Source organism: Antechinus flavipes, chromosome 6, assembly GCF_016432865.1.
Source record: "Antechinus flavipes isolate AdamAnt ecotype Samford, QLD, Australia chromosome 6, AdamAnt_v2, whole genome shotgun sequence".
Taxonomy (NCBI): domain Eukaryota; kingdom Metazoa; phylum Chordata; class Mammalia; order Dasyuromorphia; family Dasyuridae; genus Antechinus; species Antechinus flavipes.
The window spans coordinates 2,841,163-2,855,237 of record NC_067403.1 but is presented as its reverse complement, the minus strand read 5'-3'; the positions used below and the strand labels follow the sequence as shown (position 1 = coordinate 2,855,237).

The 14,075-nt window shown below is 45.0% G+C and overlaps 1 protein-coding gene across 1 annotated transcript; it reads right to left on the bottom strand.

Moving 5' to 3' along the window:
* Positions 1 to 2,323: 2,323 nt before the first annotated feature.
* On the bottom strand, positions 2,324 to 12,040 carry TMEM128 (transmembrane protein 128). Its single transcript, XM_051964757.1, has 5 exons — positions 11,900 to 12,040; positions 10,533 to 10,674; positions 8,784 to 8,942; positions 4,940 to 5,047; positions 2,324 to 3,227 (listed from the first exon to the last, which is right to left on the bottom strand). Exons 1-4 carry the CDS (start codon positions 12,009 to 12,011, stop codon positions 4,948 to 4,950), a joined length of 513 nt encoding a protein of 170 aa, XP_051820717.1. The 5' UTR covers positions 12,012 to 12,040; the 3' UTR covers positions 2,324 to 3,227; positions 4,940 to 4,947.
* Positions 12,041 to 14,075: the final 2,035 nt, after the last annotated feature.

Below are 14,075 nucleotides of genomic sequence, written 5' to 3'. Positions count from 1 at the left end.
AATGTCTGCCCTCCAGGAGACACTGTGTCCTGCCCCCTCTCCTCTGGGGGCCCAGGGCGTCCGCAGTGGGCGCGCTCCTTGCTCCCCGCTGCCTCCTGCAGGCTGTGTCTGCCCCCACCACTCACCAGACCCTTGGGTTATCACCAGGCCCAAGCCCGGGGTATTCGCTGACTCCCGCTCACCCTCCTAATCTCTGCCCTCTCCTCTGGGACTTCAACATGTCTGCCTCTATTTCCTCCGGTCCCATCACTCTCAACTCCTATGGCACAGAGTAGGATTATCAAAGCCTCAGCCGCCGGCCAACTCCCCCAGCAAGAAGCAGATGAAAATGTCATTGGGAAATACCGAAGAGAATGAAACGTTGCGTGTATTTGAAAAAATAAAAAGCTGTTATAAAAATAATTTGAGTGTAATCTGCTGAGAAACTTCCTTCAGAAATAGAAAGTTAACTTGGGGTTTCCTAAGTCCGTATGTTCTGACATCCATGAGCCACCCACAAGGATCTTCCCACTTTAGGGAAGATTTCCCTATAACTGTGCTATGTCCACAATCCCCAGCTCTGAATTTCCCCGTAATTAGAGCCTCCCTTTTGTGCTTCTGCCTCCACCTTCCTTGTGCCGATCTGTGGATCTCACTTGACGTGCACTTTGTCCTTTCCTTCTTGCTCTATCCCAATGCTGCTCCCGCTCCGGTCTCACTCCCCGGCCGTTGGTCCTTAATCTACACTTCACCAGTTCCCCCACCCTATGCCCTAAACTTTGGCCTTCTGGACTCACCAGAGCTCAGTGGGATCTACCTTCTTCCACGTGACTGGACGCAGCTAGAGACGGCTGCCAGCCGACTGGGCCCACCTCCTCCCTCAACGTTCCAAACCTTCCTTCTGCCCTTCAGTGCTTTGTGAGATGGAGCTTCCACTGCCCCTCTGGTCTCCTCTGACCGCCGTGTTCCCAAGTATCTCCTTGAGGAAGCATCCATACGGGTCAAGCTTACTCCCAAACTGGGGAAGTCACGGCCCCCAGACCTTGGGACCCTCACCCCAGCTCCGGCGCCTCTCTCCCCAACCAAGTGGCTTTTCTCTCCAGTTTTTCACTTGGTCTTTCCCCAACAGGATCGTCCAACTTTGTGCTTCTATTTGTATTCCAGCACTTAGCAAAGTTAGAAAGTGCACAAATACTTGCTCTAAAACCCATCCCCAAGCTCTATCTTGACTTCCTCAGTTTCCACTTCTCGCTGCCTTCCCGCCTTGCTTAAAGTTTCCCCTCCACAGAAACCGTACTCTTCAGTGACCTCCCCAATGAGCTTTCCTCAGTTCTCTTTCTTCATGAGCTCCCTGCAGATTTTCAGGGACCTAATCCTGCCCCCCAACACTGGCTTCTCCCAGCACTGCTGTCTCCTCAGCTGGATCCCTGATCTCCGGCACCTTCAGCATAAGGGATCCCTCAGGTGGTCAATTACTCTCTTCATGCAGACCCCCAGACCTTTATATTTGGACCTAACCTCTCTTTTCCTCCTTTACATGTCAAATTGCCTGCCCACCCAAGGAAGTCTCTGAGGCATCTCACACCCAACAGGTTCCAAATGTCCACATCTGTCCCTGCTCTTAAATTTGCACCCCCCACTTCTTCGAAGGTCACCATTGTCCTCCCATTCAGAGAGGTCTGTGTAGAAAAGAAGGATGTTCAAAAGTAATCCCGGAAATGCAGGACAAGTTTGATAGGTGACTTGCAAAGCAAACCCTTTACCAAACGTCACCACTTCTCCCTCCCCAGCTCTCCGCTCCTCGGCATCCGTAACCCCTACCCTGTTTCAGGACCACATTGGTCTTCCCTCTCCGAGACTTCCTGCTCCGATTCTCCCAACGGATGTCAAATAACCTTCCAAGGCAACAGGTCCGACCACATCAATTTGATACTCAAAAATCTCCAGTGGTTCCGTAGGATGAAATGCAAAATTCCCAACCTGAAACCCTGCAACCTGACTCCACGGCTTCTGTCCTGGAACCAAGCCGCCCAGACTTCTGTGCCCTCATCTCCAGAATCAAGGATCTGGAGGCCTCTTTCGACTCGGATCCAAGAGCGTAAGAGCTTCACTGCCCAGATAATATTGTTTTTCTCCTCCAAGGAGACATGGCTCTTCCAAGAAGGCTTGTCCATCTCCTCCAGCCTTAGTGCTTTTCTCCTCTTTAAATTAACTTGTGTTCACTTCTTTATGTTTATATTACTTCCCACCCCCACCTCAATCACCTCAAGGATCAAATGTAAACTCCTTGGGAGGCCCAATTTCCTTTTTGACTGGGGAAGGGAGAGAAGCAGTACGAAATACATAAATTAAATTCAATTTATTGGAATTTAATTTATCACAGTAAAAAAAAAATTAAGCATCAACGATTTCTTTCCATGTTATAACACTATAACCACATTTTAAATTGAGGCAGTTCTACATTTAAATTAAGAATGATTTTTAAAAATGCATCCTTAGACATTTCTCCACTCAATTTAGAAAGGTTTCTCCCCAAAAGAGGACAAAATTCTAGTAAACACATCTAAAAAGATAATAACGGGCATCTTCTGCAAAATGTAATTTAATGTTAAAAAAAAGTATTAAACTCATTTTAAATGGCTAGAAAAACTCTAAACAAATACAGAAAACTTGGCATAATTATTTACAGATGAAATAATTGAATATTAAGAGATATAGGGAAAGTACTGCTGCTTTTAACAAGAACTCCCATTTAATAACAATATTTTAAAAATAAAGTATATCATAATTACTCAAATGAGTTTTAAAGGCACAAACAATGTAATTCTTTTAAAGACACATGAAGCCAACATACAAAATTATATATCTACCCAAAAAAGGGATAGAAATAAATTAATCAACAAACAAAATGTTGGAAGTGATTATAGAGCTAGAATATAAATTTCCCTTGTGCCCACAGATCTGTTAGAATCTTTAAATTCTATACTTTCCCCTAATCATTAAAATTCAGAGCGCAATTTTAAAAAAATCACTGAGATGTGATAGTTTATCAGTGCAGCTCCACAACTCGAGCTCGGAGCAGTGCTACAAGAAGCAATCCACCTCCATTTCGAGCAAACGCCAGCGCCACGCTTTTCCACGTAAAAGTCCCGTTTGAGAGGCCAGAAATCCTCTATGGCTTGCTCCATTCTTCATCCACATTCTGTTTTGTTGGTCTGGTGTTTACACATTTGCTTCCAATCTAAAACCTAAAAGAAAAATGTTCTTTAAACTTGTACCAAAAAGGAAGAATTTTAGATTAATTTTGATGTTTAAAAAGACCCAAACACCAAAATATTCAGAATAGAATCTGACTCACCACCACGCCAAGCCCCCGATGGCACCAGCACCCAGCCCCCTGCTCCAAGGACCCCAGTCGAGGTCCAGTCGAGAGGAAGCCATGCTCATCATGGTCGCTCCGGCCCTCCCTGCTGAGTCCCCCCCTTCTGGGGCCTCCTTCCTCCCCTTTCTTACTGTTCTCGACAGGCAGCCACCTTCTCCCCTGGAAGCGCACCAGTCAGGCCTCGGCAACCCCCAACGAGGATCGACCCCCGGGTTCCTACTCTTGTGCTGAATGACGCAGGAAGAAGCCATTGCGCCAGCTCAGCCCGGCACAAAAGGAGGCTGCGTCCAGTGCCTCGATTCTCCTGGATTCCAAGCTTCGCTCTCTGCCATCCTCCAAGGGCCTCCCATCACACGCAAAGAAAATGGAGGTGGGGGGGTCTGTCCTAGCTCCCAAACTGGCCAGCCCCCTCCCTCCCCTTTCCTGCATCACTTGCCAAGGCTCTAGCTCGACCCCACCCACCAATGTGGCTCCATCCCTGTTTCCTCCCCATCACCCTGCCTTTTAAACATCCCTTCTCACTAACCCTTTTTTAAAATAAACAAATGGATTCCTTCCCTCCTCCTTACTGACATGCCCATTCTCCAGGCTTAAAAATCCTTCTCTGCAGGATTTCCTTGCTATTCCCTCAAGCTACCGTCCCACTTGCCTCTGCCAGCTAGCGTCCCAGGAAAAGTCCTTGATACCGGCTGCCTCCATGTCCCTCCTTTCTGCACCCAGCCCCATATCATCCTAGGAGCCCGGCTTTCTCCAAGGTCCTCGATGATCTCCTTACTAGATCCAATGGGCTTTTCTCAGTCCTCTTAATTCTGACCTCTCTAAACAGCTTTTGACCCTGTCGATGGCCTCTTACTCCTCGGTATTCTCTCCTCTCCTGGTTTCTAGGCTCTGTTCTCTCCTGTATGATTACATCCCCTGGGTCTCCTCTGCTGGACACACACAAGGAGTGAGGATACGCGAAGGCTCTTTCTCAGATTTCCTCGCTCCGTACTTTCCCAGCAAACATCAATTTCTGTAAGCTTTATTCACATCTCTGTGTAAAGTCTGCACTGAACACCAGTTACAACCTCTAGCTCCAGCTGAATGCTAGAACCCACCTCTCCAAGTCAACAGGTCTCTTCCCCCCACAGCCACTCTACCTCCCCAGTTCCACCTTTCTTCCACCCAGCCCAGCGCGCAGCCTCCGAGTTAGCCCTTCTCGCCCCGTCTCCCGGAAGCGCCAAGGCGGTGGATTTCATGCCCATGGTCCCTTCTCTCCACTCCCACGATCCTCACGACTTCCAGCCTGCGTTTCTGCAGTTGCCTCCTAAGAGAAGTCCCTTTTTCCCTCTAATTTACCTCCACTGGACCACCGAGCTGAATGATACACTTTTGTTCCCAAACTTAAAACACTTAAATAAAAGCAAAGGCACAGTCTTCTATCCTGTCACACAGGCTCTCATTTAGTGATAAGTAGAAAGAAACCCATTATTAATGACATTTCAAAAGTAAATTGCTCAATTTGTCAAATTGTAAAATATCATTAAAAAATCAGCACAGATCTGTTGCTTAAAATTCATATTTCATGAATATCATTACCTTAAATGTCAGCCAAGGAGGGAGACAAGCATTATAGCACCCATAAACTGGGTAAATAATATCAGAGGAGTGAAAAGTGTCCACACGGGCCATAAGGCAATGTTGAAACTGAAAAGAAAAGGAAAAAATGAGTCAGTTTCGATTTCTAAAAGTAGTATTTGCATAAAGGAATTTTTGTTCCAGTTTAAGTTATGTTTAAAAAACTCACTGTGTACACCACTCGAAAATCCAATAAATAGCTATCACCTTGGTCTAGCCCCTAATCCCTTCTCACCTAGATTATTGTCTTCTAATTGGCTTCCTGCCTCAATCTCTCCCCGTTTCAGTCGATTCCAAAAAAGCATTTAGTAAGCATTTAGCATATGCCAGAAACTGTACTAAGTGCGCTTAATAAAAAATAAAAAAGACAAGAAATAAACTGAATACTTTTTTTTTTTTAAGCATTAAGTCATCTTTTTTTCAAAACTTGTTTTCCTTTGACAGTGTCTTTCTGGGTGGGTAGAAGTAGAATACATTGGGAAATAGAAGTGATAAAAATATTTAAGTGACTAGAAAACAAATAAACTTCATGTAAAGAGTTTTTAAATGTTTAAATTGTAATTATTTCTACAATATTTTTATGAGACAGAATTATCGGCGGAAGAATTGGTCTATCACATTAGACATGAAATAATCTGAAATTTTTGGCCGTGCAAGTCAATCTTGCCTATGTCCTGCAGTCAGTTTCCTTGGCAGCAAAGCTGTAAGAAACAAAAGATACTATTCCCCTGCTCCCCTCTGCTCCTTTTCCCATGTCTTAGTGAAGTTCTAGTGAAAGAAAGGGAAAAGAAATGTATTGTGTAAAATAGTAAAGTACATGATTCAGTCCTGAAGATTGAGGGGTATAATTTTGTAGTAAATTGTCTTGACCCTAAAAAGGAATCACTTTATACTCACTGTACGTTATCTCATACCCTGTCATCTCTAAACACTGAAAGGGTTTCATTGACAAAAATATTTACTTTAAGTGAGCTCTATAAATGTCTTTCTTTACTTTCAAGGCTGTATTTAGTTACATGCCTAAAACCATAGCAACAGACTCAGTCTATCTAATGCTTCCCAAACTCGCAGACATCCACCTGCCTAGCTCACAAATGAATATCCTTAATCCTGACTGATCTAAATGTTCAACAGTGGAGTAAATAAGTGCTCTGTGTTCCCCTAAAACATTGCCAGAAAATGATTCTTCTGCAGAGAGGAAGCAGATGACTTCCCCAGGTAAAAATGTAAAGGTTTGACACTCTAGAAATGTTCATCATTTGAATTTCTCCTCAGTATAATTAAAATAAATCACTTCACCAAGCAATTTTGATTTAACTGCTGTTAAGTGTGACTCAGTATCACTTTATTGGTAACAGTAATAAAAATGAATACTCATTAATTCCTAGTGTTTTCCTTCCAGAAACTTTAACTTCACAGAGAATTTAAATCCTCCAAATGGTGCAGACCACAACACCCTTTACTGAACTTCAGAAGTTAAGACAGTTCTCATGAGTTGCTGTAACCAATAAAACACACATCTTGAGCCCAACTTTGTAATGAGGAGTCGTTCCTTATTAGCTAAGACCCACCAGGTGCTCAGAAAACAAATATTCAGTTCATTCTATCTGAGTTTATCTTCCATTGGAAACGTAATTAAGACACCCATAGACCTGCATCCCACAATAAAGTTATGGAATATAACTCTAGGGGAGTAGCTTCTATTAGTTGATTTAAAAATCACATCAATAGTTACTTTTCTCACTAGAAATTTAAAAATACATAATTTAACTCAGATATTACATGAAGATAAAGCTGAAAAAAAATCCTTACTTCTATGTTTTAAATTAGATAGGACAATCAATTAGTAATCACTCGATCTCCTTGTCAGGTAAAGAGACATGGCAACTAAGGACTTCGCCTGTTTAGAACATAAACGTTCTTGCCAAACAGTAAAAACCCGATGGAAGAGCATTACCGCAAAAGTCGCACGTGGCGGGGGAAAAGACAAGCATCTACAAAACTTGGCACAAAGCACTGAACCGAATCATCCCAAGAACATTCCAGTGAAAGTGGAAAAAAGAAAATCAGAGGCAAAGTAGAAGTTGCCGAATTTCCACCACAAACTCTTCTCAGCATCAAAGGCAGAGGAGCACATCTGAACACCATGTGGTCCCGGGTTATTCATATGGCACCAAAAAAAAGGAAAATTGAGAGAAGAACTAGAGCAGCGCAGACACACAGAACAACGTGTTCTAGAGCAGCCCATTTAAAAAGCATTAAGGGACAAATTTCCAAAGCTACTGAAAGCGCAGAGCACACAGTAACCTTGGGAGAAAGTCAGACACTGTTATTACACAAAGATAGGGGATCATTAGCAAAGGTCATTCAACTGGACCAAGTCTTCGAGAGGACCGGCCACAAACATCAAGGTGATCTGATAAAGACAAGGGAAGGGAACAGAGAGATTTCGCTACAGGAGGTGACATCTGCACAGTCATGCAACGGAGGGCAAGGAATGAGGCCAAAAACCTCCCAGTCTGCCCTGTCTCATTACAAAAATAATTCTTCAGGGACTTAGCCCCCAGGTTCACAAGGTTTCTGATGTTCGTAACTGGAGAGAATTGTGTCCAGTGGGCGTATTAATAGAAAACAAGGCATAAAAGAGGCAGGCCGATCAAGCTTGGTTATTGATCTCCAGAGAGGGTCTTGCCCTAGCCCCAGATGGTGGATTAGCAGGGTGGAGGTATTGAGGTTTTCCAGCGTGATGATGGATCAATCCCCCCACCCAGTGGCTTCTTAATGAAGTCCCGGGTCCAACAATCCACAAACAGATGGAGCCTGCCGCTCCTGATGGGGCCGCGGGGAACGGGGGAGAGCGTCCGTGGGGAGCTGCCAGCACTCTCGCCACCTCGGTCTGCTCGTGACCCTGAAAGTCCAGTTTTCCCCCAACAACCACATGCTTGGGCTCACACTGTATGGGGGAAAACACTGACAATTAAGGATCGTTGAACGGGGGCAGTGAGGAAGCCGTCCCACCACAAGTGTGCAGAAGGCCTTCCACGCTCCAGCGAAGGGAAAACGCAGCCGAACCACCTGGAGAAGGGACCCAGCAGAGGGCGGGGGTCTTTCCTGAACACGTCTAGGACAAGGAGGGCACAGAGTGGCTTGTGCCTGCACTCACTGAGGGCGTGCCCATTCCCCAGGGAGGTCAGGGAACCAAAACCCAGAAAGGATGAAAAGAAGCTGGCGGCGTTCTCTTGGCAAGAGACGCCACCTTTTCTCCTCCATGGGGGGGAGGAGGGGAAGAGCTCACGGCTACAGAAGCTGCGGACACCCCCGGGCTGCCCGCTCTTTAAGGACTGGGGGAGAGCAGGGCGGACAGTGAATACGGCATACACACTAAAGGGCAGTAAAGAAACTTGAGGAAAACAGCTACCTTGTCATGATGAGCACAAAGCCCGGGCCCATGGGCGGAGAAAGCCTGCAGTGGCCCAGATGGAAATTCGCAGGGTCCCACTGTGTCACCACAAGCCCACTTCCTCCATGCTAACCCAGTAAGACAGATGCTGTGATGGTCTGCGCCTCCCCCACGGGCCTCGGGCAGTCCAGAGACCTCTCGGAGGCTGGCGAAGCCACAGGTCCCTGCAGATGCTGCCACTTACAGCTGTTCCGCTGCTTCAAGATTTAACGATTTACCCTATACCCAAAGCAATGCAGTGTCAGATCCGGAAATAAGGGGACACATGAAGAGCTGCTTTGGAATGTTCTGTCGTCCATGGGAGTTTTTCCAGAAGGAAGCTGTTCCTCCCTGTGTTTCACTTACCAAATTCCTGCTAAAATGAAGGAAGCCGTGGTCAGAGGAATCAGCGCCGGGTACTTGACGTCATAGTCTCTAATCCCACAATACCACTCCAGATACAAAATGCAGTAAAATGCAATCGATAAGCTTAGGATCAGAAGGCCGATCCCGACCAGCAGCCACCTGAAGGGGAAAAAGAAGAGCGGTACAGAGTGAACGGCCGTCGGTCCATCATGGTCAAAGTCACCGCCGACAAATTACAGACGGACCACAAATAAACGCCGGGGCTGCAGGAGACGAGCAAGTGCTCGGACCCTGGGCCCGCCCTTGGGAACTCTGCGATCTTGCAGCGGGGCTGAAGCACAGGTGCCTCAAAGAGCCCCAGAGCAGCCCAAGGACAGGAGCTCTGGGCGCCCCGGGCAGCCAGCCCAGTCACAAAAGTGGGAGGGGGTGTGTGTGGCTGAAGAGCCAAAACAAATGAGGCAGGGGCGCCTCAGAGCAAAGGAAACACCAAACCAAAAGACTGAAAGAAGATACACTGGAAAGCTCCCAAAAGCAAAGCAGTGTATTTAATGTTAAATAATTTTAATGACTATCCAGACCCATAGAAGACCTGAAAAAAATGTAAAAGGACTACGATCAGTTAGCTTTGCTAAATTACTTTTATTTTTAAGAAATCTTTGTTAAAAGGGAGGGAATAGAGGCTGAGATGAAACAAGTTTCCTCAGGTGCTGACTCCTAAGCCTCTCAGAAGCTCAGTCTTTACCCCCTCCCCACACTCATCACAGCCCAGCTCAGCCATGAAGGGTTCTGAAGTTTTTCGGCAGCGCCTTTTCTTTCTCCAAGCCCTAAAGCCCCCAGAGCTCACAAACCAGCCCTGAAAAAGAAAATCAGTCCATGTCGCATTATTCTTCCTTCTATATCCATGTTATATTTCACCAAGGAGACTATCAGGTGCTTGAGCACCGCTGAACGCAAACCCAGAGCCTTATTATAGAAACCTGTTTCATTTCACTAAACAACAGAATTTTGATTAAAAAAAACAACAAAAACACAGAAATAAAAATAGCTACACAGAGGCAACAAGTGGATCAAGAGTTGATCTGGAAATCAGGAAGCTCTGGCTATCCACACTGGCCACAAGACCCCTGAGAAAGAGATCCCTAACCCCAGTGCTCTGGGTAACTCTCTAAAAGCATAAGTGGAAAAGGTGCTGACCTGCCAGGGTAAAAGGGAGGTCCTTCTTACTGATGAAATCGCATGTCTGGTACCTCTTTTTATGGAGCTAGAACATTATAGCATGTATGTAATACATAAGCTTTATGTTTTAGAATACAATGTTATAGAAAAATGAACTGCAGTGTGAATTGAACGAAACACACTTTTCTGTCCATATTAATAGAGATGGTTCTAGGTTATGGTCTTTCAGGACATTACTATTCTGGAGTCAAGTTACAGTATGTCCCACTGTGGTTGCTCAGATCAGTGTCAGCTTGCGATTCTGCTGGGGAAATATCCTGCAAATTAGGCCTTGAAAACTCATGGTAAAAAGGGATTAAAAGGGTAGATGTTCCCAAAGTGGGCCACACAGTAGAACCGAAAAGCAATGGTTTTCAGATGCTATTTAAAACAAAGCCATCTGGATTATATAGAAAGCCTCCCAGTGGGATCTTGAAAAAGAACTTGGGCTGTTTCATTTGTCACCAAAAACAAGACATTTAAAAAAAAAAAAAGATTTACTAGAATATTTACTCACAAAACTGAATTCCTTACCCACTCGTTTGTATGTTTTCTTTCACAGTTTTAAAAAATTCGACATAATATGTCACAACAATGGATGCCAAAATCCAAAAGGCAGAATGGATATTAAGTCTTGGAAGAGGTTTTTCTTTTTTCTCAACAGCTGCAGACGCTTCTGCAAATAAGAAGAGGTTTTGTGCTTTTACCCTAAGCAATGAGGCAATGGAGAGTCCATTTTGGACAACATATGGGAACATCACTACAGGCAAAGAACCTAGGTGGTCTCTGCAGTAGATGAAAGTCATTATTAACATCCTGACTCAAGTCCAGGCTCTTACGTGCAAACATATGGGGGAGGAAAGGCCTTTTATTCTTAAAATGCCAGCCTTATTTCACATAAATAAAAGCTGGATAAAGCTGATCTCCATCATCTTTGGGGATGCTCAGGAAAGTGAGACCTCCCACAGTGCAGGGATTTAACCGGGAAGGCTGGACTAATGAGAGGATACAATGTATCCTCTACTAAGGATCCGTGATGATACAATCTATCATCTGAAACAACAACCCAGCTACAACGTATCATCTGCAAAACCCACTCCGATACAATGTACCCCCTGCAAAACTCACTCTGACACAATGTATGCTCTGCAAACCACCCCCACTCTGATACAATGTATCCTCTGCGAAACCCACTCGATACAATGTATCCCCTGAAAAACCCTCTCTGACACAATGTATGCTCTGCAAGCACCCCTACTCTGATACAATGTATCCTCTGCGAACCCCACTCCGATACAATGTATCAGGAGGGTTCTGACATCTTAAAGGAGATTAAGAACAGGGGAAATGTTGGTGAAGTCAGGACAGGAGCCCGATCGCCCCAAAGCCCTTCCGTAAGTGACTTCTAAGTGAACAGAAAGGGGTGAAGTCATCCTGGTCTTGGGCTCAGCTACCACAACTCTCCAGGATGTCCCCAAAATGGAGTGCTGAACGGATCTCCCGCTAAATTCTCACGAGCCTCCGTTTCCCGTTTGTAGGGAGAACACCTTCGGGTTCTGACCCTCCACCTGTCTATAACGGAGGGAGAGACCGATTCCAACATCCACTCAGGGCCTGAAAGGATGCACACTCCCGCGGGGATGAGCGGGGAGGAGGCGGCGCGCACCTGGGCACTCACAGGGATGGGCGGGGAGGCGCGCGCACCTGCGCACCCACAGGGATGGGCAGGCAGGGGAAAGGAGGCGCGCGCACCCGCGGGAATGGGCGGGGAAAGGCTCGCGAGCGTCATCCCCCAAAGGGGCGGAGCCCATCAGAGTCCAGGGGCGGGTCACTTTCTCCCCTCCTCCAGCTTCGGGCAGTCAGGTCCGGTTGGGAGGCGCGGGCACTGGCGGACCCCTTACCGGCCTCCCCTCCGTGGCCCCGAAGCGCCGAGGCCCCCAACAAGGACTCGGCCTCCTGTTGGAAGCGCCTCCTCAGCTGCCGGAGCTCGTCCGCGTCCATTGCCGTCGCCATCTTGGCCCCACTACGGAAGTGACGTTGCCGAGAGAGGTCGCGCGTCCCTCCTACTTTGCGCGCCTGCTGGTGTTCTGAGTGACCGGAAGTGTGGGACTTCCTTCAGAAAGTTCGGCGGCCCCGGGTTCGAGGGCTTGTGTCCGTCAGTTACACGCCGGTGTGGAGGCTGGGACCAGTCCCGGACGCGCACCCTGAGTCACCCCGCGGCCTCCGCAGCCCTGCCCAAGCATGCAGAGAAAAGGCCTTCCTTGAAAAAGAGCCCTCACTCGGGCAAAAAACCCTTCCCAAAAACCGAAAAAGCACTGGAACAAATGATTCCGATCTACCTCAGTTAGACAGCATCCGTACAAAATCACGAGCCTGCATTATTTGGACTAGAAAAATATTGGAAAACTTTCCAATAAAATCAGGGGCAAAGGAAGGATATCTATTGTTGGCAGTAAGACCAAATATAAAAAAATAAGCAAAAAAGCAGCACAATTATTTTTCTGTGCAGACCACCTCGTGGCTTAACTTGAGCATTCCTTGCTGCTATGGGTTGCCACTTGATTGACATTAATATCCCTCACAACAACAAAATTTTGTGATGCTTAAAGTCCTAAAGAATGGAGGGGGAGAAGCCTTCACTTAAAGTAGCAAGTACTAAAACAAAAGCCATTACCCTTTTTACATATTGCTAATTAAAAATCAGAAGGTAGAAAAATAAATTCTATTCAAAACAGCTACAAAATAAAAGCAGACTGACATCTCAATTTTAAAAAACCTTAAAAAAAAATAGATCTCATTAACGGTCATATTTCCAAAGAGGTCAAAGACAGAAGGAAAGCTCTCCTGAATGTGGAAATACAGTAGCACTGTGTGTTAGCAAGTAGCTGAAAAACTGAGTATCAGGAGAATGACTGCACAGATTACTCATCATCCTTAAAACCCTTATCAGACTCTGCCATCCTTTTAAGTTAATTTCTCTTCCTGCATTTCTCTACCTAGCGATCTCCTCTTTCTCTGCCAAATATCTCAACAAAGCTAGCTCCTCTTAGTGTTTAGCTTCTTTTTCTTCTCCACCCTTTGTAATCTCACTTCAAATCTCATTACTTCCCTTGAACTCTTCTCTCCAGAAAGTTACCCTTTCATTTCCAAATCTGTTGCCTTGGGTTCTGTATCTATTTGTAGGATGAGTATGACATAGATTTTTGGGGGGTTGTTTTTATGCTAATTACTATAAAAAATAATTACTCATTATTCATGAGTAATTTATAAAAGCATTTATAAATGTTATATTTACTTATAAAATATATACTTTTATACATTTTATTATATACATATATTTATATACTCATTTATAAAAAGCAAATCAAATCTGACTGGCTGATATCAAATGATAACTCGTGAGCTATAAAAGTCAAACCCTTTAGAACACTGAGGGGAGATTCGGTCATCCCCTTCAGGGGGAATGTTGACTTGTGTAATGTGAGGGGCCGTTGGCCTACTATCCCTTCCAGCTCTAAATCTGTATTCAACATGTAATATAGCACCGCATATACACCGCTTTAAAATAGAGCAATTCTGCATGTGAATCTTGTGAAGATGGAGCCACTGTTACCTGGGCTAGTCTTTTAGTCAGAGACAAAACATTTCAGATTTCTGCTTTATTTCCTTTAATGAAAAATGGATCTACCGATATGTTTTTGGCATTTCCATAATAAATAAGAGATCTCAAAGTAGAAATTCCAACTTGATACAAAGGACATTTTTAATTTTTTTTTGTTTTTTAAATGTTTTCTTTCTTACATCACCAGAATATCCCTTGTATCCGTCCATCTCCCCCTTCTTTAGAGCCATCCTATGTAACAAATAGCAATTTTAAAGCAAGACATTTATTAAAGTTATTTTTCCTAGCCTTTCCACTGATATCCTTTTAAACAAAGACGTTAACAGTTGGGCAGATCATATCACATTTTCCAACAATACCTCTCTTTTCATTTTTCTTAGTTTCCCAAAGATACCCTGTTCACCTTTCCAAAACTTACTCTCTCTCTCTTCCCATCCCGCCCCTCATGCAATTCA

What these genes read in the sequence shown, in the direction of transcription:
- TMEM128 (XM_051964757.1), bottom strand. Translation starts at nt 12,011, where the DNA reads ATGGCGACGGCAATGGACGCGGACGAGCTCCGGCAGCTGAGGAGGCGC. An exon ending in GAAAACATACAAACGAGTGG is followed by an intron (nt 8,943 to 10,532) that starts GTAAGGAATTCA and finishes TTTCCCCTTCAG; the next exon opens with GTGGCTGCTGGTCGGGATCG. An exon ending in TTCATTTTAGCAGGAATTTG is followed by an intron (nt 5,048 to 8,783) that starts GTAAGTGAAACA and finishes TTTTCTTTTCAG; the next exon opens with TTTCAACATTGCCTTATGGC.